The 22005-nt window shown below is 40.5% G+C and overlaps 1 protein-coding gene across 2 annotated transcripts; it reads right to left on the bottom strand.

The window, feature by feature from the left end:
• Positions 1-790: 790 nt before the first annotated feature.
• On the bottom strand, positions 791-21772 carry MLH3 (mutL homolog 3). Of its 2 annotated transcripts, XM_075103514.1 has the most exons (13): positions 21703-21772; positions 17471-20835; positions 13875-13973; positions 13153-13223; positions 12048-12152; positions 9908-9980; positions 9189-9260; positions 8063-8171; positions 4861-5020; positions 3648-3671; positions 3362-3443; positions 1943-2094; positions 791-1278 (listed from the first exon to the last, which is right to left on the bottom strand). In XM_075103514.1, the coding sequence occupies exons 2-13, from the start codon at positions 20760-20762 to the stop codon at positions 1207-1209; spliced, it is 4311 nt and encodes a 1436-aa protein (XP_074959615.1). In that variant the 5' UTR covers positions 20763-20835; positions 21703-21772; the 3' UTR covers positions 791-1206. The 2 variants fall into 2 exon arrangements, with proteins under 2 accessions (XP_074959615.1, XP_074959616.1); XM_075103515.1 differs by lacking the exon at positions 13875-13973.
• Between the last annotated feature and the right edge of the window lie 233 nt (positions 21773-22005).

Here is a 22005-nt window from a genome sequence, read left to right on the forward strand (position 1 = left end):
CAATTTTTGGTGAGTTGCTGAAGTACAAACCAGCTTTTTGTACAATGCTGGAATGGAAATTCCATTCTGGATGAAAGGCAGACCTTCAGAAGTCCCATCAGCTAGCTTGTTCACCTCCATGGCAGAACTCAAGCTCTTGCTTTGCTTATTGTAGTCTGAGGGTCTCTCCTTTCCTGCACTAATTGAGTGCAATTATTCTTCTTGGGCGGGTATCTTGTCTCATTCAGGAAATTCTGGATTTTTGTGAGGGGCAGCGTGGAACATCTTAGAAATCTCAGGCTCTTGCAGGTCAGTCAGATCACATTTCCTTAGTCCTGTTTACCAATGTATGGCAATACATTATACCACAGTTAAGGCATCAAATGAAAGTAGTTTCCACTCCTTGTTTTGCTTTTGATTCAGCAGGTGTCAATACCTCTCTGATTTTAAGTTGGATGCCTCTGATTAAATAAAGATGTCATCTTTTACCATTCTGAAATAACCTCTACTCCTCTGCCTTAGACTGAGACACAGAATAACTGGAACCTCTAAGTCTACCTATTGTAAAAAATGCTGTGGGCTATTCAGGTATATCTGTGGGGCTAAGTTTCTGTACCCTGAGAACATGGGGCCATGCTAGGATTTAGAAATCTCTGACTCAAGAATACAAACTGCAGGGAGCTGGAGAAGACAGCTGGGTGTGTCATTCATTGCCTAGTTAAAGAAAAAGAATGTTTTTTGATCCTAAGTTGGTCTATGTGTACTATGAATCTGGTTGGTCCTCATTCCAGCCGCTGCCATGAGCCCAAGGAAAGAGTTTAGTGTTAATTTTATTAATAAATACCTCCCCATTTTCAAAGCACTATAAAATATATTTAATTAAAAGTCTCCTCTCTATTATGCAGAATCATACTGTGCTTGTAGAGAAAAAGCACTTTAGTAGCTGTGAGTGGCTGCAACTTCAGTGTCAAGCACTGACATAAGGCCCAGGCTTACAATGTAGTTCCTTAACGTTGAAGACACTTCTCCAGGGTATGAGGGTGGGCTCCTCCTGCCATGTTCTCCTGGTTGGCCTCTGCTTCTTAGGTCAGTACTCGGAGCAGACCTTCAGTGACCCCACTGGCTCAGAAACTTGGCTCCACACAGGGCAGTGTTGTCTAACAACAGAGGACCTGGATCATACCAATACTTCTAGTGGTTGCAGCTTACAGTCTTAACTTTTTAAAATTAGGGTCGTTTTTTTCCAAACAGGTGCCATGCTCGTGCCATCTTCCGCAGTCTAGACAAATTAGGTTTGGGCTGGAGGGAGAAAAATTAAGAAGCACTAAATCATAACTAAGTGAGCGAGCTTCAATGCCTCCATACTCTTTGCCCTAGTACAGTCATTCCCAAGTTTTTTAATATCTAATTCAAAGTCCCACCTGACTTTCAACAGAATCCAATTTTGTAACTTAATACAATATACTATATATAATATAGTAACTTAATATAGTATATAGCAAAAGGGAAGGAGTAATGATTTTATTAATCTACATGCTGCTATTTCTTTGCTTATTTCCCCGTTTTATAGCATCTTAAAATTTGAGGAAGTAGGTCTTTGTTTAATTAGCATCTTTACCACTAGTAGAATATCAGAATTTACATGTTTTCCAATTTTTACACTTAAAAACTGTGAGCACTTTAAATATATGCTTACCTTTAAGGACTAGTGGACCCCATTCAAGTCAGTATGACCATTCAAATGAAATATGGTAAGATCCTGGCTAAAGTGTTTGCAGGACAGAGGTTTAATGTTCTGAAGTTTTATTTTATTGGTAACAGCTAAGTAAAAATTCAAGTAAGATACAGCCAGTGGTGATGGTTTCAAACTGGCCCATTCTAGTTCTTGCACGCACATATATGACATGCCTCTGATAACCCAGAGTGTGAATTATCAAACGCATATCAGTGTCTCACACAGTACCTGCTTTTCCTGCTGTAGATGGTCTATATCTGCAAGAGGCATCATGGAGGGTCTTCCATGAGCACACTGGAAGGGCAGTTGGCAAGATGACAAAGCTTCAATAAGCCTGCAGCTCTCCTCCGAAGTCAAACGCTCATTAAACTTAATAGCTCCTGAAAAAAAGATACAAATTCTTGTACGCGCTGCTAAAGAGAATTCAAACCACACAGCAGGCTTCCCTCCACAGCTGTGGTTTTCACAGAGAACAAGGCAGCTCCCAAAGATTAGCTGGGAGGCTGCAAAGGCAGCCCAAAGGCTGCAGTATGGCAGACCTAGAGCTCAGCTCAATTAACCAGCCTGCTGCTTAAGGATCAGCTTTCCATGGCCTAAACGTTCACCTAACCCAAGTCTGATGGATGGTAACATTATTAGGTGCCATTGAAAGAGGCAAATGGGCTTTGGTTTTTGCTTTTCTTTTTTGTGTGTGTTACAGCTAAAGACGGAACCAGTTCACAAATCAAAAAGTATTAAACCAAGATGACAGCTAATATCAGTTCTGCCACTGACAGGCACCAGTTCTAAGACTAGATGCTAGCCCTGCCGCTAAGTCCTTTCTCACAAATGAGCACTTAATGGCATCCAGAGGAAATCCAAGCAGAACATCAGGGAGTTATTTCAGAGGTGTTTGCTATCGTTCACCTTCACAGACACACAAGACAACCTGGAATCTGCCTTTCAGTCATGGGACTTTTTTAGATATTAAAGAAAAATCATATATTGTCTGCCATTTGTAGAACACAGTGACCCTCCATGAAAATAGATGCTTTTGGTTCACATTTACCCCTTCAGCATAATCTTGTTAATACTCTATACAGCACAGGAACTGCCAAAGAGGCTAGAGCTACTGCAGTCTACACTTGTAACGTCTGCTCGTTTTCAGACGCTGGAAAGCCATAGTCCCTTCAAAAATGTAAATCCTTGCTGCCCTCCTTCCAAAAACACTTGAAAGGTCACAGGTGCACTTAAATTAGCACTTTCGACACTTATCTGAAATGAAAAACGCTTTTTGGGATGAGTGTCTAAGTATTCTTCCCTGCTTGCTCTCAAGCAGATTCCAGCACCTCCCCTTGCCCCTTCACAGAGCTGCTACTTGAATGGTTTAGAGCCCACAGGGGTAAGTGCATCTCAGAACTGTACTCTGTTTTATGTGAGGGTTGGAAGGTATATTAGGCCCATACATAAATAAATCAGAGCAGTATTGCTTGTCCCTCACAGAGCTGTCTGTGAGAAGACCATTATCTTCTCATCCCTGTGAAACACACAGTTTAATCCTGGAATTCCTGCAAACATATTCTGAAACCACTTCCCAGTGAGGATGTTGTGTAGAAACAGAAAGGTTTAAAAAAAAAAAAGAATGAAAGAAAAGTACAGTTTCCCTACCATGACAGGCCTGGGAAGCTAACACCTTCAGCATTGTCAGAGGCAGTGTCCCTCGTGCTCCTCCTCCTGTAGTCTGCACTAGCTAAAAACAGTAAGGGAACATCATCTTACTTTCTGTTTAATATGAGAAAAAGGAAGAACTGTAACACAAAGGAAATTAAAAATGAGGAAAAGCCAGTGGATTATCTAGCCCACCTCTCTCATTTGAGGCTTAATACACTCCCTTTGGTTCATGCAGTAAGCTTTGCATTATTATAGTCAACTTCAGAAGCAGACGGCAACTCACCTCAACTTGTTCTTGCATAAGCTCCTGGAAGGAAAAGGAAATATCATCAGTTCATTGCCCATATCCTGCTTTGTCCACATTTATGTACAATTTACTGTTTAACTGCCAGAACAAGGAAAAATTATGCTGTTGCTACTACACTGACCGCAGTCTGAAAGATCTAGGTGCAAGTCCTGACCTCTCGCAAGTATCTATTCAGACTTTAGAAGTCACTTGGTTTCTCTGTGCATCAGTTTCCTATCTGTAGAATGGGTATAATGGAACTCCTATACCTCAGAGTGCAATGAATGCATGTATCTTTGAACAGCTGCCCTTTCTTCTTTGCAAAATAGTCCATGTGGATTTCATTTCTGAAGCCTAAAATGCAATGAATTTGTCATCAATCATGAATGGGTGCTACCAGTCCTAACTAAAATAAAAAGGACTGCAAAACAGATTTGCCAAAACGCTCATGAGATCTTGAGGCGTCAGCTATGAATGAGTGCTCGTGAGGCACAGTCATGAGCCCCTCCTCCACCACTTTTAGTGCTCTTGGCTCCTAAATCAGACCAGGAGAGTGCATTTTGAGTTTTTCCTGATTACAGTGAGGTTGGAAAAGAAAATTTAATCAGATGAATCATCCTCTCTTGTTTCTTCTTTTCATATCAAGACTGGGCTGATTCACAATGGCTCAGCCTAGTGGCTGAATATGGTACTCCAGAAACAATTTTTACAGTCCTTGCAGCAGTTATGATTGTGGAGAATTGTTTGCAATGGAAACTGCAAGTAATCAGTTCAGACAATTTCTTCCTCAAACTGCAGAACATCTGGAACTGCAGCTCTTAGAAAGCTGCACTGCCAATGTAGACATTTCATGAAAACAGCTTTAAATCCTTACAAAAATTCTTCTGTATCAGCAATATTAATCATTTTACTGTTGACTCAAGCATTTACTGTTCATGCAAGCATTTATGAGAAGTAAACTGTTGAAACACCTGCACTATATACTATTTTTCTTAGCCTCTCCACTAGTCCAAACCTGGAACAGTCTCCTGTCGTTTCTGTTATAGTCCAGGGATTTCAGTTGTGGGACTATTTAGCTACTAAAAGGGATGGCACCCACATTCACCAAGGGACTTCACTGTCTCCCTCATAACACAGATACTCTAATACCCCAGGCTATCAACACAGAACAAGACTCAGGATCACAATTTCACCCATAACCACCACTGACCTCCACAATGCTTTTAGTGACAGGTTGTCTTTTCCGTCGTAATTCGTTGGCTTCTCTTTCTATAAAACACAGTGGCACTTTCCTCACTAGAATCAAAGAGCTGTTGGTCTCAGGAAATGATAATTCAAGACCCAAGTCCTCCAAATTTTTGTAGCAGCATCTGAGGAAAAAGCCACCAGAAATAAGACATCAACTACAGTAGCTATGTCTCCACAGCATATGTAAATATTTCTGAAGTCCCCATATATGTTTCTTCCTGGAAAAGCTTCCAATTTCAAAATCCATGCATCATGAGATACCAAGTAATTTTGCCCTTTCAGCCTACATTCAGCCATGTTTTTTCACTCCAATCAACTGTGCATATTTCATGTTCCACAAGATCTAAGACTTCCTGTATTATGTGGAGAAAAGCTTTATGTCTAAATTTATAAATCTATCTTTTCTGAAGATGCATGAGGTGTCTGGTTCAACACAGAAACACTCCAAATATTGAAATTACACAGCCTAAAGACTCCCTTTAAGCCTAACCTGAAAAATCATTATTTCAATTGGCACATAATAGCGAACACTTATGATGGAAAAAATATTGTAAGAAATTTATGCTGATTTAATGAACTTTATACCCCATTAAGGAAAGAAAACCAAGGAAAGAACAACCTCTAGTTAATCTGACATATGTCACCCTGTGGATGGAAAAATACACACAAAAATGGGACTTCACAGTCAGATAAGAACCTCTCTTCAAAATGAAAAGAACTTAACATATAGTTGATTTTATTAACTCAGGGAATACTCACTTAAAGATGATGAAGGTCAATTTTAGAAAAGAGATTCTTTGAACAAAAAAGACGTTAATCTAAACTTACTAAAATCAGTCATGAGAATAATGCAATTGTTAGCCTCCATATGGAGATGACTTGTGTAATTCTATCCAAAAAAAGACAACATGTATAGCCTTCAGCAAAAGCAGAGAAAGACAGAAAAAGCCCATTGTGGTGAAATGACAGAATCCAAGCAGCTATTGAAGACAATCAGGCTTGCTTTTTTTTTTAGGGGGAAAAAAAAAGGAAGTCCAAGAGAGTCAACAGAACAATGCATTACTACAAAGCTAAGTAGACAAATAACAGAATCGAAGCTGCAGGTGAACCAGAGGTCCAGCTGAACTATTAATTAGCAAGCATAGGTGAAGAGAAAGGTCTTCTAGGGAAGTCAATTTATCACATCAAACTTTACTACAGAATACAGTCATACTTTGCCAGCAACAATAACAACAGAATTTAGATTTTTACATAGTACTTTTAATTCGTAACTTTTTAGTACGGTAGTCTCACAGAGTAATTGTAAAGAGATGAACTGCCGATAAATACTGATAAATTAAAGAGCAACACAATAAAAGCACCAGTAAGCTTCCTGGATTAAGTAATAACTGAAAATCACAGCTGGCATCCCACTGTGCTGAATAATTTAACCAGTGTCCTTAAAAGAAAACCATGCCTCTCTGACTTTATCTTACTGATTTTTGTAGTATGTTTGTGATATACCTGATGAAGAAAAGTAGCTCACAGAATTTATTTTACCTTTCAAAAAGCCTTGGATGCCATCTCTTAAAAGTGGCTAGAAAGGCAAATGCAAAATGTTGTCATGGATAAAGAAATAACATTTGTTGTGATTTAGAGACTACAGAAACAAGGTATGTTGGCAACAGCTGGTCAGTGTTCAACATGACTTGATCTGTAATTCTGTAATTGTTTATTAATGATGTGGAAAAGAAGGGACATGGTCAAGAGGGCAAATTTGTAGAAAACACAAAATTATTAAGGTTAGCTGAGACTAAAGATGACACTGAACTCAATCAGAACTTAAAACAAGTAGAAAAATGATGAATGAAATCAGTAGGATGAATGAAGAAGGTATATAATGAAAAATGGACAGAGAAATTGAATCCACCACTCCCAAAGACAAATAAATGTAAATTAGCAGGAATAATTTGATCTATTTGCACGTTTTTTTGGCTTCTACATAAATAGCAAAAATTTTGGCCATCCAGTCTCAAAAGTAGATATATCAGAAATAAAAGACATACAAAGATGAGTGCAAAAATAATCCAAAATTTAACATGAGGCATTACAAATATCGTGATGTTAGCAAGAACATTATTAAGAGCTGGGAACAACAAAGGCATGAAATATTACTGAACTATGAACAGCAAGGGTTATGTTCTCACATTTTTCCCTAAGGCAGGTGGAACATAATAGTGCTTTACACTTCGGAATTTCTGGTATTGGCCATTGTTACACAAAAGAGTTACCAAGTGGATACAGCAGTGGTACTGTCACAATTGGAACACACCCAAAACGGTCTTCACACCAAACAAGTGTAGCCCTGTAATAGGCAACAATCTTAACAAGGAGTGATTTAAAAGCTGTCAAGTTTGCCACTGGCATCACAAAAAGAGCAGTTTGAGACTAATGAGGTAGTCCTGTGAATGTTAAGCTAGAACTTCACCTGAAAATGAACAACAATGCAGGGGGAAAAAAAAAATCCACTAATGCATGTGACAGGTGACAGACTGAGATTTGGGGGAAGAAAGTTTGACTAGAGTCCAATAGGTCTGCAATAGTCCAACAACAGATCTGTGTCTAAACTCTTGCAGTACAAAAGTTAAATACCCTAATAGTAGCTGGGCCACCATTCTGAAACATTTGGGAAACAGTGTTCATTAGTTACTCTTGGCAGGCATCTAGGATTAAAGAATGCATTTCTGAAGGATTCACAATACAAACTTTCCATACCCCATCCTGCTCTTCTCAAACAGTGCCTGTTAAATCAGCGACTAGATTGATGCTATGGGCACTGCACTCTAGTGTGCACACTCAAGTCCTGAGATGCAGACAGCAGGATCTGTTGGAGACTGCTTTGGCATTCTCCTGGCCCACACATGAAGGTTTACTTCCCCAGGGAAACCACAGTACATTGCAGAGGCACAGAGATGGCATACCACAGGGTTTTGTCCTGAGATGATGTAACAACGTGCCTGAGAAACACACCTATTTTCCTCAGCACAGATAGAGCCAATTGGTCTCGGCCCAGGAAAGAATCAACAGCTGCTTTCCTGAGCTTCATGGTAACCTAGCAATATGTAGAGATCTTCCTGGTCAACAGAGCTGTCCCCAGAAGTTTAGAGCTATTCATCATTACTAACCGTAGAAATCTTCTTTGTTCTTCTGTAACTTCAATCTCCAAAGGAGGAGAGATGGAGGAGGACAGTAATTTCTTCTTACCACAGGCTGCAGCTTCCTTCTCATAGGAATCTGTGAATGAATTGTTGAGAAGTATCCTTTCTTAGAATATTTACGCAGGCATTACCCTTAATGACCCTACGGTTTGGCATGTAATCCTCTGTTTGGATTAAAAAGTGACCACAGAATGCCTTCTCCTGAAACTTGTGGAGGACTGGGAATGTCACAAACCAGACATCTAGCCTCTGGGGAAGGGTTGGTTAATGCCACTTTGGTTTTTCCCACCAGTTCCAAAAAAGAGTCACCCTAAATAGCAAAAAAACCTACTGATATATTTAGTCCAACTCACAGACAGCAATTTTTCCACAGAAAAGTCTGATATAAATGGCATTACAGTACTATTCATTAAGCATTTCTCCCTTCAGTCTTTAACTTTTTTCAGTACCTGACCAAAAGGAGCAGAGAGTTCCTGGAACCCTCTCTGCAGGAATTGCACAATATTTATTGATAAAAGAGAAGGTCAATGATTTTTAAGTACTTGATGAATGGCTATTGTGCTTTTTAACACTGAAATCAATGGCTAATGAGCTTACAGAGAAGACCATTATCCCTTTGCAAACAGTTTCAGATTGTAGAAATTTTAGGCTTAAAGCACAGTATTCAGCTAAAAAGGAACCAAATGAACTATGCTCTTTACTCTGCATCCCGTGTCTTATTCTTCACAGCATAACCACATAATCTTATTGATGTTGTTCTATTTCCTCTTCATTGTTTTTCCTCAGTCTTCCTGCTCTTTCATTATGTCAGGACTATTTTAGTTTGATAGTTCTGTGGGTAGGGAGTATATCTTCTATTTTTGGAAACACTGTAACAATTTTCAGCTGCCAATACTATGACTGCTACAGACACTGAATGTCTGCACTCTCCTAGGGATCAGGATAAATATGACAAACGAATATCTGATTGGTTCCATACATCCCAGATTTATCCTTATGGTAAGTTAGTTAGCAAGCTCTCCCTTTCAGACAGCTCATTTGTACTTTTCTGTGCAGCTTTTATCTTTCTTCCTAAGACCATCTGAATCCTCACCTGCAATAAGCTGCTCCAAGCGGATCCGTTCATGAGCTGCATGTTGGTCCACCAAAATCAAGAGGTTTCCATCTAAAAATGTAACCAACAAGAGGCTAGAAATAGGCAACTTTGTACCAGACAACTGCACAGGTTGGGAAGAACGACCACTCTCTAGAGGCCACATTTAGACTATCAGCCAGTTTTACAGAAATAAAGTGAGGAGGAGGCCATGTTGGCAGAACATAAAGTCACTACGGAACAGAAATTTAGTGATCCAAATTGGCATTTAAATTAAGGTAATTAGATTGAGTCAGAAACTCTCGTCTCTTGACATCTTTATCTGACTTCAGAATGAGAGCTGAGGTTACCCACAAACTGTTCTGTTTAATAGAGTCTTTAAAAATGTTATGAAAACTACTGGTTTTGAATGCCTTTTTTGTACAGCTTCAGCAAGCTTCGACAATGAATATGTCCACACACTGCGAACAGAGACTGAAAGATGTTAGTAATTTGAGTACAATCTATTTTTATAACACTAATCTGAAGGCAATAGGAACATTCAACAACGTCCAAAATAAAGATAAAGAAGATCCAGGAAATTTCAAGTGAAGACTAACATTTTCCTCTACTCACAATATCATCCCAAGGCAAGAAGAGAATGCAAATAGACAGTGTTTCCTCTGCAGTCTAACCACACTTGACAGCCACCTCAACTTCATGTTAATAACCACTCTTACCTGCCTTTTTGTCCATTTCATTCCTAGTGTTGATTAAACAAGCGATAAATTTATTGTCGACTTGTTGAAGAACCTGTAAGATACTCAGAAAAATCATTGCCTGGTGGTAAAATTATTTTTTAAAAATGAAGGTAAACGAAAGACGACAACATTCAAAATGGATCAAGCACAACAAATAGCCAGTAGGATGATTAGGGGAGTGGAAACCACATCTTTTACAGTCCCAAAGGCTTAAAGAATTTGGCCTAGCAAAATAGAGACTGAGAAGGTATATAATTATTCTTTATAAATACAGTGGGGGACTAAACATGGAAAAGGCAGCAATTGTTTAAGCTAAAAGACAATATTGGCAGAAGGTCAAATGACCATAAATAAGTCATGAAACAGTTTAGCCTGCAACTAACAGAAAGTTTCAAAATATCCAAGAAAATAATTCTAGATCAATTTTTTCAGAGAGACTCATCAGGGAAAGAACTCTAATTGTTCTAAGGTGGAGCTGAAAATTTACAGAATGGATTAAATGCTCACGTAGAAGCCTCCTTGACTTGGAAATTAAACCTGTGCACAGTGACTCTGGGTATTTGATTCGCTGCTATCACCACAAGAGAACGTAAACAACCTTTTTTAACCTGCCCTGTGTTTAACAACTTGTGCTGATCATCTGAAGGGGCCAGAAGCATTTTTTCCCCTCATTTTCTGATGTAGAATTTGCCTCTGTGACTTGATTCCACCTTCCTGTCAAGCACCAGACATCATCCAGAGCTACAGGGAATACTGAGCAGGGATGCACAATGCTTTCAGTATCTCATTGCTAGATTCAAATTAACAGATATGTTGTTAGGGAGAAATTTCTCCCCAAGTCAGATAGAGCTCACTCAGCATTCTCTGTCTCACATGTGCATTGTTGATCTGCTAGGTAAAAAGGAATGTATGATCCTATTTCTTTGCAGGGATGCAAGACATTAATGATACTTTTTATTCTTTTCCTGTGGCACGATGCAACATTTTGTACTTCTGTCTTTTCTACAGTGATTCTCAAAAGCTATAGGGTACAGAAGGCAGTATTTAGCTTCTTCAGAGATGGGAAGTAGTAACTTCTAGCTTTACGTTCTTCAAAACATAGAAAGGAAAACATTACACAGGTTAAGTTTGAATCACAGAACCACTCATTAAGTTTTAAAGAACAGTTCTTATTATGAGGTATTAACAGAAAAATGCTACCTTCCGTTTTCCAGCTTTACTCTCCTGTCTTTTTGAAACATGATCTGTTTACTGTAATAACTTTATTTACTCCTGTTATTCTTGCACACACAACATCAGGGAATCACTTGGATCCTTGTCCACCCTGGAGATCAACACTACCATGCCCAACACAGTCAGAATCTGCAGTCTCAAAGCCAGCAACCTGATTGCATGGGAATAATGCTAACTGGGCCTGTAAGCCTTTTGTCCTTGGGAAGCAAAAGAGGGAGAGAATTCACTTTGGCATTTCTATCCAGGCAAACCATCAAAGAATGTAAGCTGAAGCCATACATTTACATTAGCTTTTAAGCTAATATTCAAAACATTTGATCAAGAAGCACTAAAACAGTTAAACTTGAATCTGTAATGCCATTTTTTAAGAATCACTTTCCAGAACAAACATAAATCTTAAACTGAAATTTCAAGTCTTTCCATGAAATCTGAGATTTGCCTTTGAAACCACTCTGCTGAAGAATTAAGTTTCTAAGGTAAATAAAAATGGAAGATACAGGACACATATTTCAGAGGAATACAAACTAAGAAAATACCTACAATAAATATAAAAAACTTCCCATTGAAATATCGTTTAGTTAACAGTGTTTCTAGGCAGCAGTAACAGGCCTGCCTCTCATTTTAACCATATAGTCAAGGAATTTGAGTCACTTGCAGATAGCTGATTAACCATGAGATGATACTAAGATCTGCCAGAACATATGTGTGCCAGGACATACATGTCTGCTGCTGTCACACAACAACCAAGAATTCTGTTTGTGCTTGTGAAAACTAGGGATATAAACTATTTCCCTGGATACCTCTTTCCCACCAGGCAGAAACATCAGCAAATCCCATCAGCTGAGTGGGAATTTGGGGATAAAATGAGTAACAGATCATATTGTACCTGCATTGAATGAACCATATCTTTGGTGAAACGATAAGGATACAAGATATTATGAATTTTCACAGCCAGATTGTCAGCCTGACTGCTGGTCACATCAACAGCAATCTGTAAAAACAGAAATACAGATCAAGCAGGATACAAAGGATATGGCAAAAAATGCAAACACACAAAAAATAACCCCAACAAACCACCTTTATGAAAAACTGGAAGTAACAGTTTGACAAACTGTTAAGCTTTACAAACCAAGCTTTCTACACAAGAATAGCACTAGCTAAAGATACCATCCAGCAATCCAGAAAGCCTCATATACTTTCCCATCTGGATATTACCTGCTAACTTCAATGCATTCAGCTTATTTCAAGTACGTATCAGAAAACTTGAAGTTATTTATCAGCCTGCATGAGCTCTCAGTGCATTGCATTACAAAAGTTGTATTACCCTGAAATGAGTCAGAGTACACGACACCGCAACAACTGAACAGAACTACTGTTCCTTTTCAGAAACTCACCAACAGGTGGTTTGCTATTCCATCTCTATTGTTCGCAGGTGGAAATGGTTACGTACATATGCTTACACACACACAACATGATGATTAGAGATAATGCTACCACATGACAATACAGGAAGTTTTTCTAAAAGCTCCAACATTGTTTCCCTCTCACATCCTATAATACTGCTAGGCTATAAAAACAAGTATAGTAAAATACACTCTTAAGACCCATCGCATCCAGAGAAGAAAGCTGGGTTATTTTAACTCTGTCCACAAAGAGGACAGACACTGTATTACAATTTTGCCATCCTTTAACTTTTAAGATTACTATCTTTGTAGAGGAAAAGACAGCTTACAATAATGTTTTGCTTTTGAAATTATGTAAGGCAGAAGTTTAGCCTGACACCTGCTTCTCTGACTTTGAATAAATCCACAACAATGATATACATATCAACAGTCTATAAACACACATAACTTCCAGGTCTGTAGTCTAACATATCGCTGAATAACTTACATGCAATAGTTACAGTATTTGCAATTTTGGTCCCCATGTCAGAAAATAACATAAGGTTAAACTGACTCCTACTTTAGCATAAGATGTGAGATAATAATTACCTCTGGGCAGGGAACAAAAACAGGATTATCCCATTCTGAAAGCAGTGACTGGAGAGACTCCCCTTCAGCATCTAGGAAGGAACACATAGATAATACAGGGACTACCACCATCTGCCAACAGAAGGGGCACTGGGTACCTGTACCTCACATAAGTATTATTATTTTTCCCATCATAGAAAGGGGAGAATATACAAATAAAAGATGGAACATGAAACTGGACTTCTCTGTTGTCTGCTTTAACTAGGAAGGACACTGCAGCTTTGACTCCTAAACATGCACAGTTCAACAGGGCCTGGAAATGGAGGGGTGGCGGGGTGTGTGTGTGTGTAAGAACGACCTGTTTAGCTACCCACTCCCTCTGGACAAAGCCACATACCAAAAAGATGATTCAATCCTTTCCACCGCAAAAAAAATTGTGAGGATTGAAGCTATTTCTCATATTCCAAGGTTGGAACAAGTACAAAGAAGGGAGTAGGTAATTATTCTTTAAACTACTGACATAATTCAACAAAGAACTGGGTATTTCATCCTGTAAATAAGTATCCCCTAACCTGCCTTCAACCCTAAGAGATTTTTTTTTCCCAGTTCTAGATTTGAGATGACTCACATGCTCCCATTGTTAACAGACCTTGAGTAATTCTGGGTTCCTGTTGGGACATCTGGGACAATTTTGACTTTTTTTGTTTACCACAGAACACTGTGTCCTGGAAAGCTGGCCCTACCTCTCAGATCCTGGCTTGCTAGAGTCTTCTCCTTTCGAGGTCTAGGGAGGAAGGGTAGCACAATCTCACTTCTAAAGGGATGGCACCTCATCTGAATCCCTAAACACAATATAAATTTACTGCTGCAGATTCAACAGCATGCAAAACTACAAAAAGCTATAGGAGTATTATATTCTTATAAACAAGCATGTGCTTAGCCCTGTACAAATCAGAGTATCCCACAGATCTTGCAATCTAACATTGAGAAATAACAGTATATATGTAAAAAACGGACAATTATCAGACACACTTGCATCAGGAGATGTATTTTAAAATATTATCATGGCTTCTGCAAGACCATCCTTCTTAAAAATTGGCTACTGTTTTAATCACATAAGAATTATTTCCAGAATTAGCGCAATCAGAAGCATTATCCCCATAGGAAAGAGAAGGCATATAGTAAAGCCTGCCAGATATCAACTTTTGACCTCCCTCTGCTAAGGTGTGGCAAAACTGCCAATCTATCACCACTCCTATCGATACTTGATAGTTATCAGGAACTTGTAAAACTGAAAACTACAAGTCAGTGAGACCACGTGAGATATCGGAGTAAGCCTAACAACATGTTTCTACCCACCCAAAAATGATTTAATGATATTACAAACTAGCACTGTTATCGAGATTATTAAGAAAAGTGGCTCAGATTTCCAGCACAGTGGTAAACATTTCACCCTTCCTTTGGTACAATTCAGACTTCTATTCTTTGTGAAATAATAATAAATTAATAAAGTTCCTTTCTGCTAAGAAATTAAGGGTGTGCATTCAGGAAAAGCGACAGAGTGATGACGCCAAAGAAAACCAGCTGCATGCTGATAAGCTCCATATGAAAAGGTTCTAGGAGATCCTAGGCCAGTCTGTAGACTCCTGACAGTTGGCTCCATTCCAGTAAGGACCAGTGATGGTCCTACCCTGGGGACTGAGAATCCTTTCAAGAATCCAAACTGGCTGCCCATCATGGGAGAGTAACTCAGCACCCCACTGTCACAAAACACAGAATAGAAGTCAAGATGGACTGACATGGTTCCTGGTAAACTGTAACAACCTGAAGAACTCTACCTAATTCAGGCTTTGAGAGAACTTTTATAGCTAGTATTATTGAAAGATATTACCCCTCAAGTTCACAGAAGCATCTATCATCTACGTGAACAGAAGTCCAGTATTTTCTACATAGAATCATAAATAAAGATTCATTTTCCTGCTTCTTGCTGCAGGGAAAATCTTTGTTCCGGACATACATTTTTCATAAAGCTAGGATTTTCCTGCCCAAAGGCCAGTGAGAATTCAGAGGTGACAGAGATTCTGACAAGTGATCAGAAAAGGTGCTGAGGCTAATAATGTCTCTACTTTATATGTGCAAACCACATACAATTACCATACTTGTGTATTCATTTTCAGCTGCCTCAATTAGATCATTAAAATATAGTGGTGTAATGACATATCAGTCAATAATGTAATAAAAGTAACAAAAAATGCAAATGTAGCTGGTATAACAACAAAGACAGAGTTGAACTGGGATATTAACCTTCTACAAATGCATAGCACAAGCTTATTCAAAAAGGCATCCAGTGGTGAAATGAAGCTTGATAAAATTTCCTGCAGCAATCGGCTTAATTGGTACAAAGACGCCTGAGTCTAACCTACAAAATCTAGCATTTCTGTTGTGCGCATGGCATGTGACTGGAAAAAGGAACAGATGGCCACTGCTGTCATGGAAAAGAGGATATGGATTACTCTTGCCTCCTCACCGGCCACCAACCCATGTAATTTCCCTAAATTTTTCTATGAGATGCTGTTCTTAATAAATCATGGGGTTATGAAATTCTAAGTCAACACCACGGGGTTACCAACACTACTCTAAAAAGCAAAATGAAAGCGTACATAGCAAGTGAAGAAATTATTCCATCCCTGGGTCTTAACAGCAGTCCAAAACAGTGCTTAACATCAAGAGATATGAATGCTGTGTTAGGACACAGTGATGTTTATTCCTCTGACTAAAAAGAATTAATATCCTTTGCTTGAAAAACGTGTGAAAGAACATGATTGTTGAGCTTTGAAAACCTAAGGGTCTAAGAGTCCAAACACCTTGTGAAGGTTTGGGAGGTCTGACCTGCAACCTAAGAAAAGCAAAAAAGCTACAGCAGACATCTCACCAAAGAATAACACCACTGATGGAGTTAAGAGTGGCACCACTGATATGACAGAGAGTAACACCAACAATAAGGGTAGTAAAGAACAAAGTCATTGGAGGGAAAAAGATGCAACACAATATACGTCTCCAAAAACTATGGACTACACATAATCTGAAAGCATAAGGGTATGTGAGGTATTCTCTTCATAAACATGAATGGCCTAACCAACATTTTGGATAGAAGGTCAAGCTCCACATCTCAGTGCTTTGGCTGGCTATGAAACAGCACTGTGGGCAACCGAAATTTGAAAACCACAGAAATTAAAAGTGTTAGTCAAGGAGCATACATTTGTGCTTGCAGGTAATTTTACCTAATAAAAACAGATGTTCTTCTCCTTGTCACAAATCTACTTCAGTGGAACACAACAGATATTAAGAATTATTGGCACCAATTATTGTACTTAAAGGGAACAGCTTAACAACCAAACCACCTATTGCACCAGTGTTTCTACAACTGGTGATAAAGGAGGAAGTAACAGACAGAAATGGAACAAACCAGAGGCTATCATGATTGATTAGACAAATATTTCACAAGAGAACTATCTAGAAAGAAGTACAAACTACTTTTTTGAAACAAATTATACAGAAGAAAATATGGTCTATGTGACGAAAGGCTGCATCTTTGCTCATAAAACCTGCCTATAGACAGACTGACTAACAACTTTGAACAAAGATACACACATGGAAGGGAAAATTATTGAAGACACTATTCTGCCAAGCCAGACCAGGGAGACACAGAAAGCCAAATCTGACAGATCAATGAAGGCTCATGAACACCATATTGCTGAAAAACCAACACAATGATGTAGTGTCCTGTCACCCCTGGAAAAGCTCCATCATCAAAACAGCAACAATGCTGTACAACATCTACAAAGCTATGTATGAAGGAACAGCCTTCCAAAATCTGCAGGCAGGAGGCCACACATTCTCATTGAAAAAGTCAGATTTTGGTTAATTTTTCAAGGGTTGACTTAAATTTTGTGTGCAGTTAGGACAAAATGTTAAATACCACAAAATTTTTCCAGTACACTTACTTTAAAGTGTGTCCCTCTCTTTACATATGACAGCAATTATATATAACTGTGATCTCGGTAAATGTCATGATGTGCAGGCAGCTGCCTGTTAATTGACAAGGTATTGACATTTCTTTTGACTGTCTTATTAGAAACCATCTTAATATCTTGCATGTCAGTGTGTTACTGTCTCCATAGTCTCCAACACTTTCCTGTTCATACAGCTATCACAATAAGGCAGTGGATATTTCAGTATAAACTGCTGGGTGCTGTCAGCAGGATATTTTATGCACCTAGCAGAACACAAACAGTTTTCCTCATCCCATTTGTACAACAACCACCACCACCCCTCTTACCATTCTCTGAGACAACATTCACAGCCATGGTTGTTATATCTTGAACGCATGCAGCTTGAAATCCTTCGGTAGGAGGAGTGCGGTAGGTGCTCAGTCCAGTCGCTTTATTGATGTATATTGTCTTACCCGAAGAAACATCAAAATCTTGCAGCCAGTCAGAACAACACAAATAATTCCTGGGATCGCCTGTGCTGGTGGTATCTGCAGAGAACTCTAACTTACTTGGGAAAGTCATAAGGGGAACCTCAGTATCTTTCAAATCTTGTTCTGAGGATTTAGCTAATGTACTTTTATCTTTACAGATTATGTTAGTACAATCCTTTTTAGCACAGAAAACACTGCTTGAAGAGACTATGTACTCCCCTTCTATGCTGCTGAATGGTGATGGGCTGACAGTGCTTTTCATGGACCCTGGTCTCATACTGTCTGATTGTGAGCATGCATCCCCCTTAGAAATGCTGTAATTGCATTCCCTCATTTCTTCCACTGAGGATTTATATGTTTGACGAGAATTGAAAAAAAAATCATTATCTGAAGATTCAGGATCTATACAGTAGTCCTCTTTTCTACTTGAATCTGTTTGGAATTGTACACCAAGTTCTACTTCTTTGTGGTCACGCTTCATTCTGGACAGTTTGGATGATAATGATCCTGGAAATCTTTTACAACTTGCATTTTCTTTACTAATCTGGGAGTAATCAGACAATGTCAAAGGACTCTGACAAAGGGCTTGTTTGTCCTGTGAAGTTTCTCCACTGCAGAATGAAGTCTCTTCCAAAGAACCAAAATCTTGGCTACTGTTATTAGCATTGGGATCTTCCAAAGTTGGAGTTTCACAAGTGCTCACACTACCATGGTTGTCATTCTCATTCTTTGAAAAGTCACATTTAGCTTGTGCATTAAAAACCGGGAGACCAAACTCACTCTGCTCTGACAACGGCGTTGGTTGCGTACACTTGATTCTCCCATAATATCTCCTGAACTTTTCTAACGAACCCAGCTGTGTGGACAAGCTCAGCTTCTTAGAGGGCTCAGATCTTGGCACAGTGATTTGTCTTTTAGTGCTTTTTATAACTTCATTGTGAGGAATACCTGAAGAAGTTGCCAGAGGCAATTCTGTAACATTTGATGTCTCATAAAGTCTTTTACTGGTGACAGTAGGCATAGCTATCCCCTCACTCACCTGATTTGACAAAGTTTTGCTCTCTAACCACTCATTACCATCAGCCATGCATACTTCTCTGGTGTAAGGAGGTGTATATTCTTTATTTGTATTACAGGAAATATCCTTAGCATTTAAAGACTGAATCGGAAAATTCACTTTGTGGCCAAAAATATCCTTGGCACTGACAGGGCCAGGTCTACACTGCACATTTAATGCAAGGTTTGTTTCTGTTTCTTCATATGCATGGGGGGGCTCATTTTGCCTAACACATGTTATGAGGCCTGCAGAGCACCGTTTTAAAGGTATTGAACTAACAGTCCCTCTTCCAGCGTCATCTACCACTTCAGCTGTTTCCCTGTCTCCTCTTCTTGCATCACACAGTCTCATCAATGAACTTCCAGAGACAGTTTCCGGTTCCATTGCTATTTCAGTAGGGTCTTTTCTCTCAGGCGGCAACTGAACACCACCATTATTTAAGATATGGACCATACTGGGTTTTTGCACGCCTTTGCCTTGCTGGCTTCCCACATATTTTATGCAATTCTCTGCACAATGCTGCAGGTCACCACAAATATCTGTTTTTCTTGTTTCCAATCTGGCCCCTCCACTAAAAGAGGAATGAAGATTTTCTGAAGGTTTCAGATGAGCATCAGATGCTTTTTGGGAACTGCTGATGTCCTTCAGCTCCTGCTCCGAGATATTCGATATAATGAAATCAGAAGCTGTACCATCTTTGCTGGGCAGTGGAATCTCCACTTTGTTGTTTCTACACAGATCAGATGGTTCAGCAGTCTTCTGATTTGGGGCGACTTCAGCTTCCTGTAGATTTTTGTTTGACTCTATAAGATTTGAAGATTTTTTCCTAGTCACAGATTTCCTTTTGACATCTTTTGATTGCAAGTTACACATTTCATAGGATTCCACAATTTCATCACATGCTTTCTGAAAACTGTCTTGGATGCTCTTCTTGTCAGAGAGTGAGGGCTTCAGAACTGGAGCGTTATATAACCAAAAGTCATTATCTTCATTAAATTCTCTGATGTCCTCACTACATGGTTCAATAAATAAATGTTCTCGTTTCAAAAATGTTTTCACTCCTTCCTCTATGCAAGTTAGAAGAATGTCCCAGTTCTGGAACTCAATTAGAGTTTTTGCAGGTTCCAGACACACATCATAGTCACTGTATGCACAGGTCACATTGAGAACAAAGATCCCGTGCAACTCTGGGCCACAACGGTGGTGACCAGGACTTGTACTAGCCTGTCTGCTTGTAGGGCCGCTTTTTGCCTTGCAAATTACACTTTCTCTTCTTAATAAAAAATCAATTAGTTTATGTAATCTTGTCTTTAAAACAAGCCTTCTATTCACATACAAGAACTGCATGTTCTTGTTGTAATGTCCTTCAATACTGATATAACCGCTTAGCTCAAACCCCCCAAACTTATGATTTATTTCTCGTAACTTCTGCGATCTGCCCAGTCCATAAATTTGACAAAACCGAGAATTCACATCTCTTGTCTTAGGGAGCTGAAGCACCAGAGAACAAGAAGCGTCATTCCTTAAAGAAAGTGAAACAGAGGGATGCATCAGCGAAATGGCCTCTACTTTCTGTCTCACTCTCTCAAATTCCAGCACAGGATCCATACACTTTCTCCTCACCGGTAACTGGTGGAACAGATTACACACAGTCACTGTAGTTCCACCACTTGGTCTGCTCAATTCAGCTTCAAAGACTTCCAGTGCCTGCCCATTGTGAAACAGTTTCACAAACGTTTTTGCTGTCCTGCTGGTCTTAGATGAAACTTCCACTATGCTGGCCAGGTTGGCTATACTTGCTACAGCCTCCCCTCTAAAGCCATAGAATGTCAGGTTCTCCAGGTCTGCCACTGAGCTGCACTTGCTAGTAAAGTACCGCGTTCCCATTGCATTTAAGTCCTCCCTCCCCATCCCAGGGCCATTGTCCACCACCTGGATCTTAAAAGCTTCCAAATCCACCCTGACAGCTACGCATGTTGCTTTGGCATCAATGCTGTTGAGGACAAGCTCCTCAACACACTGGCCCAGTGAGTTGATAGTCATTCCAGAACGCAGCCTGGCTCGCACATCTTCCACCAAACATTTGATCATGTCAAAATCAGATAGATGAGAAACTCAAGAAACTGCAGGGAGCTCGCTCCTCCATGTTCCTTAAAGAAACTCCCTGGGTGGAGAGAGAGGAAAATAAAAAAAAAAAAAAAAAAAAAAAAACAAATTAAAGGCCTGAAAAAACCCTTTCATTTATTGCATTCACCCTCATAAACATACTTTTGTTAGTTTTCCTGGCATTAAGAGGCTTTTTCTGTGATTACTTTCCTGCTCAGGCTTTGACTACATGTTGTTGGTGCCTTCAGGGTAAATGGCCAGAATCTGAGTCTACGCTCCTTACTAACAACATACGCGATTCTCACACTTAATATACCTAAACAAAACTCCAACCGTGAAAAGCCTAAACTCAAATGACCTGCAAGCAAAAGGCTGCTTCTTCCATTTGTTTCGAAATTATATCGAAAGTATCACCGAGAAGGACGCACAGAGCTGCTTTCCTCTCGGGTTTAGCTCAGTTTCCTCACATAAATTCACAATGCCTCCTTCTGGCCGAAGAGCATCTGCTGTAATTCGTCCGAGAAAGGAACAGAGCGGCCTTGGGAACGGGCGCGGGACACTCAGCTGTTTGTGTGAAGGAGAACCCACTGTCCTGTCCCCAATGATCACCGGTTTCTCACCAGCATTCGAGGGGGTTCGGCCGAGCTCCCCGTGAGCTAGCACTAACCGCCCTCCCTGGGGGCGCCGTGCCCCGCTGCCTGACAGGGCTCGGGGGCGGAGGGGGGCAGCCCGGATCGGCGCCCCGGCTCCCCACCACGGGCTCCCCTCTCCCAGCCCCAGCCGGCTCACGAGAGAAGCAGGGCCCGGGGGCGGGCAGGCCCCCGCCGGGACGGGGAGGGATGCTGACAGGACAGGCGACAGGCGCCCGGCGCCCCTCACCGCCCTCACCCCACCGGCCACACACCGGCCGCGGCGCGAGACTAACCGTCGCGGGCTGCCGATCCCCCCGCACGCGGGTCCGGGGGGAGGATAACGGCGGACGGCAAGAGCATAGGGCGCATGCGCAGCGGCGGGAGGGAGCCTGGGACGTCCCCCCGGCGCATGCCGGGAGCCGTAGTTCTCGCCCCGGGCCGGGCCCAGCGCGGAGGGGTGAAGCAGGGCGAGAGGCGGCTGCGGGACGGGCGCCTGCCTCGGCGCTTGGCCCTCAGGGCGGCACCAGGGCTGCTCCCGGCGACAGGCCGCCCCGCGGGAGCGGGGACCGGCGACAGGACCACGCTCGGGGGCCCAG

Source organism: Phalacrocorax aristotelis, chromosome 9 (assembly GCF_949628215.1).
Source record: "Phalacrocorax aristotelis chromosome 9, bGulAri2.1, whole genome shotgun sequence".
NCBI classification, from domain to species: Eukaryota; Metazoa; Chordata; class Aves; order Suliformes; family Phalacrocoracidae; genus Phalacrocorax; species Phalacrocorax aristotelis.

Coding starts and splice junctions, on each gene's coding strand:
- MLH3 (XM_075103514.1), bottom strand. CDS start 20,762: ATGATCAAATGTTTGGTGGAAGATGTGCGAGCCAGGCTGCGTTCTGGA. Junction 5,021..8,062: donor GAACAAAGAAGATTTCTACG/GTTAGTAATGAT, acceptor CTTTTTCCTCAG/ATGCTGCTACAAAAATTTGG. Junction 1,279..1,942: donor ATCTACAGCAGGAAAAGCAG/GTACTGTGTGAG, acceptor TTCTCCCTCCAG/CCCAAACCTAATTTGTCTAG.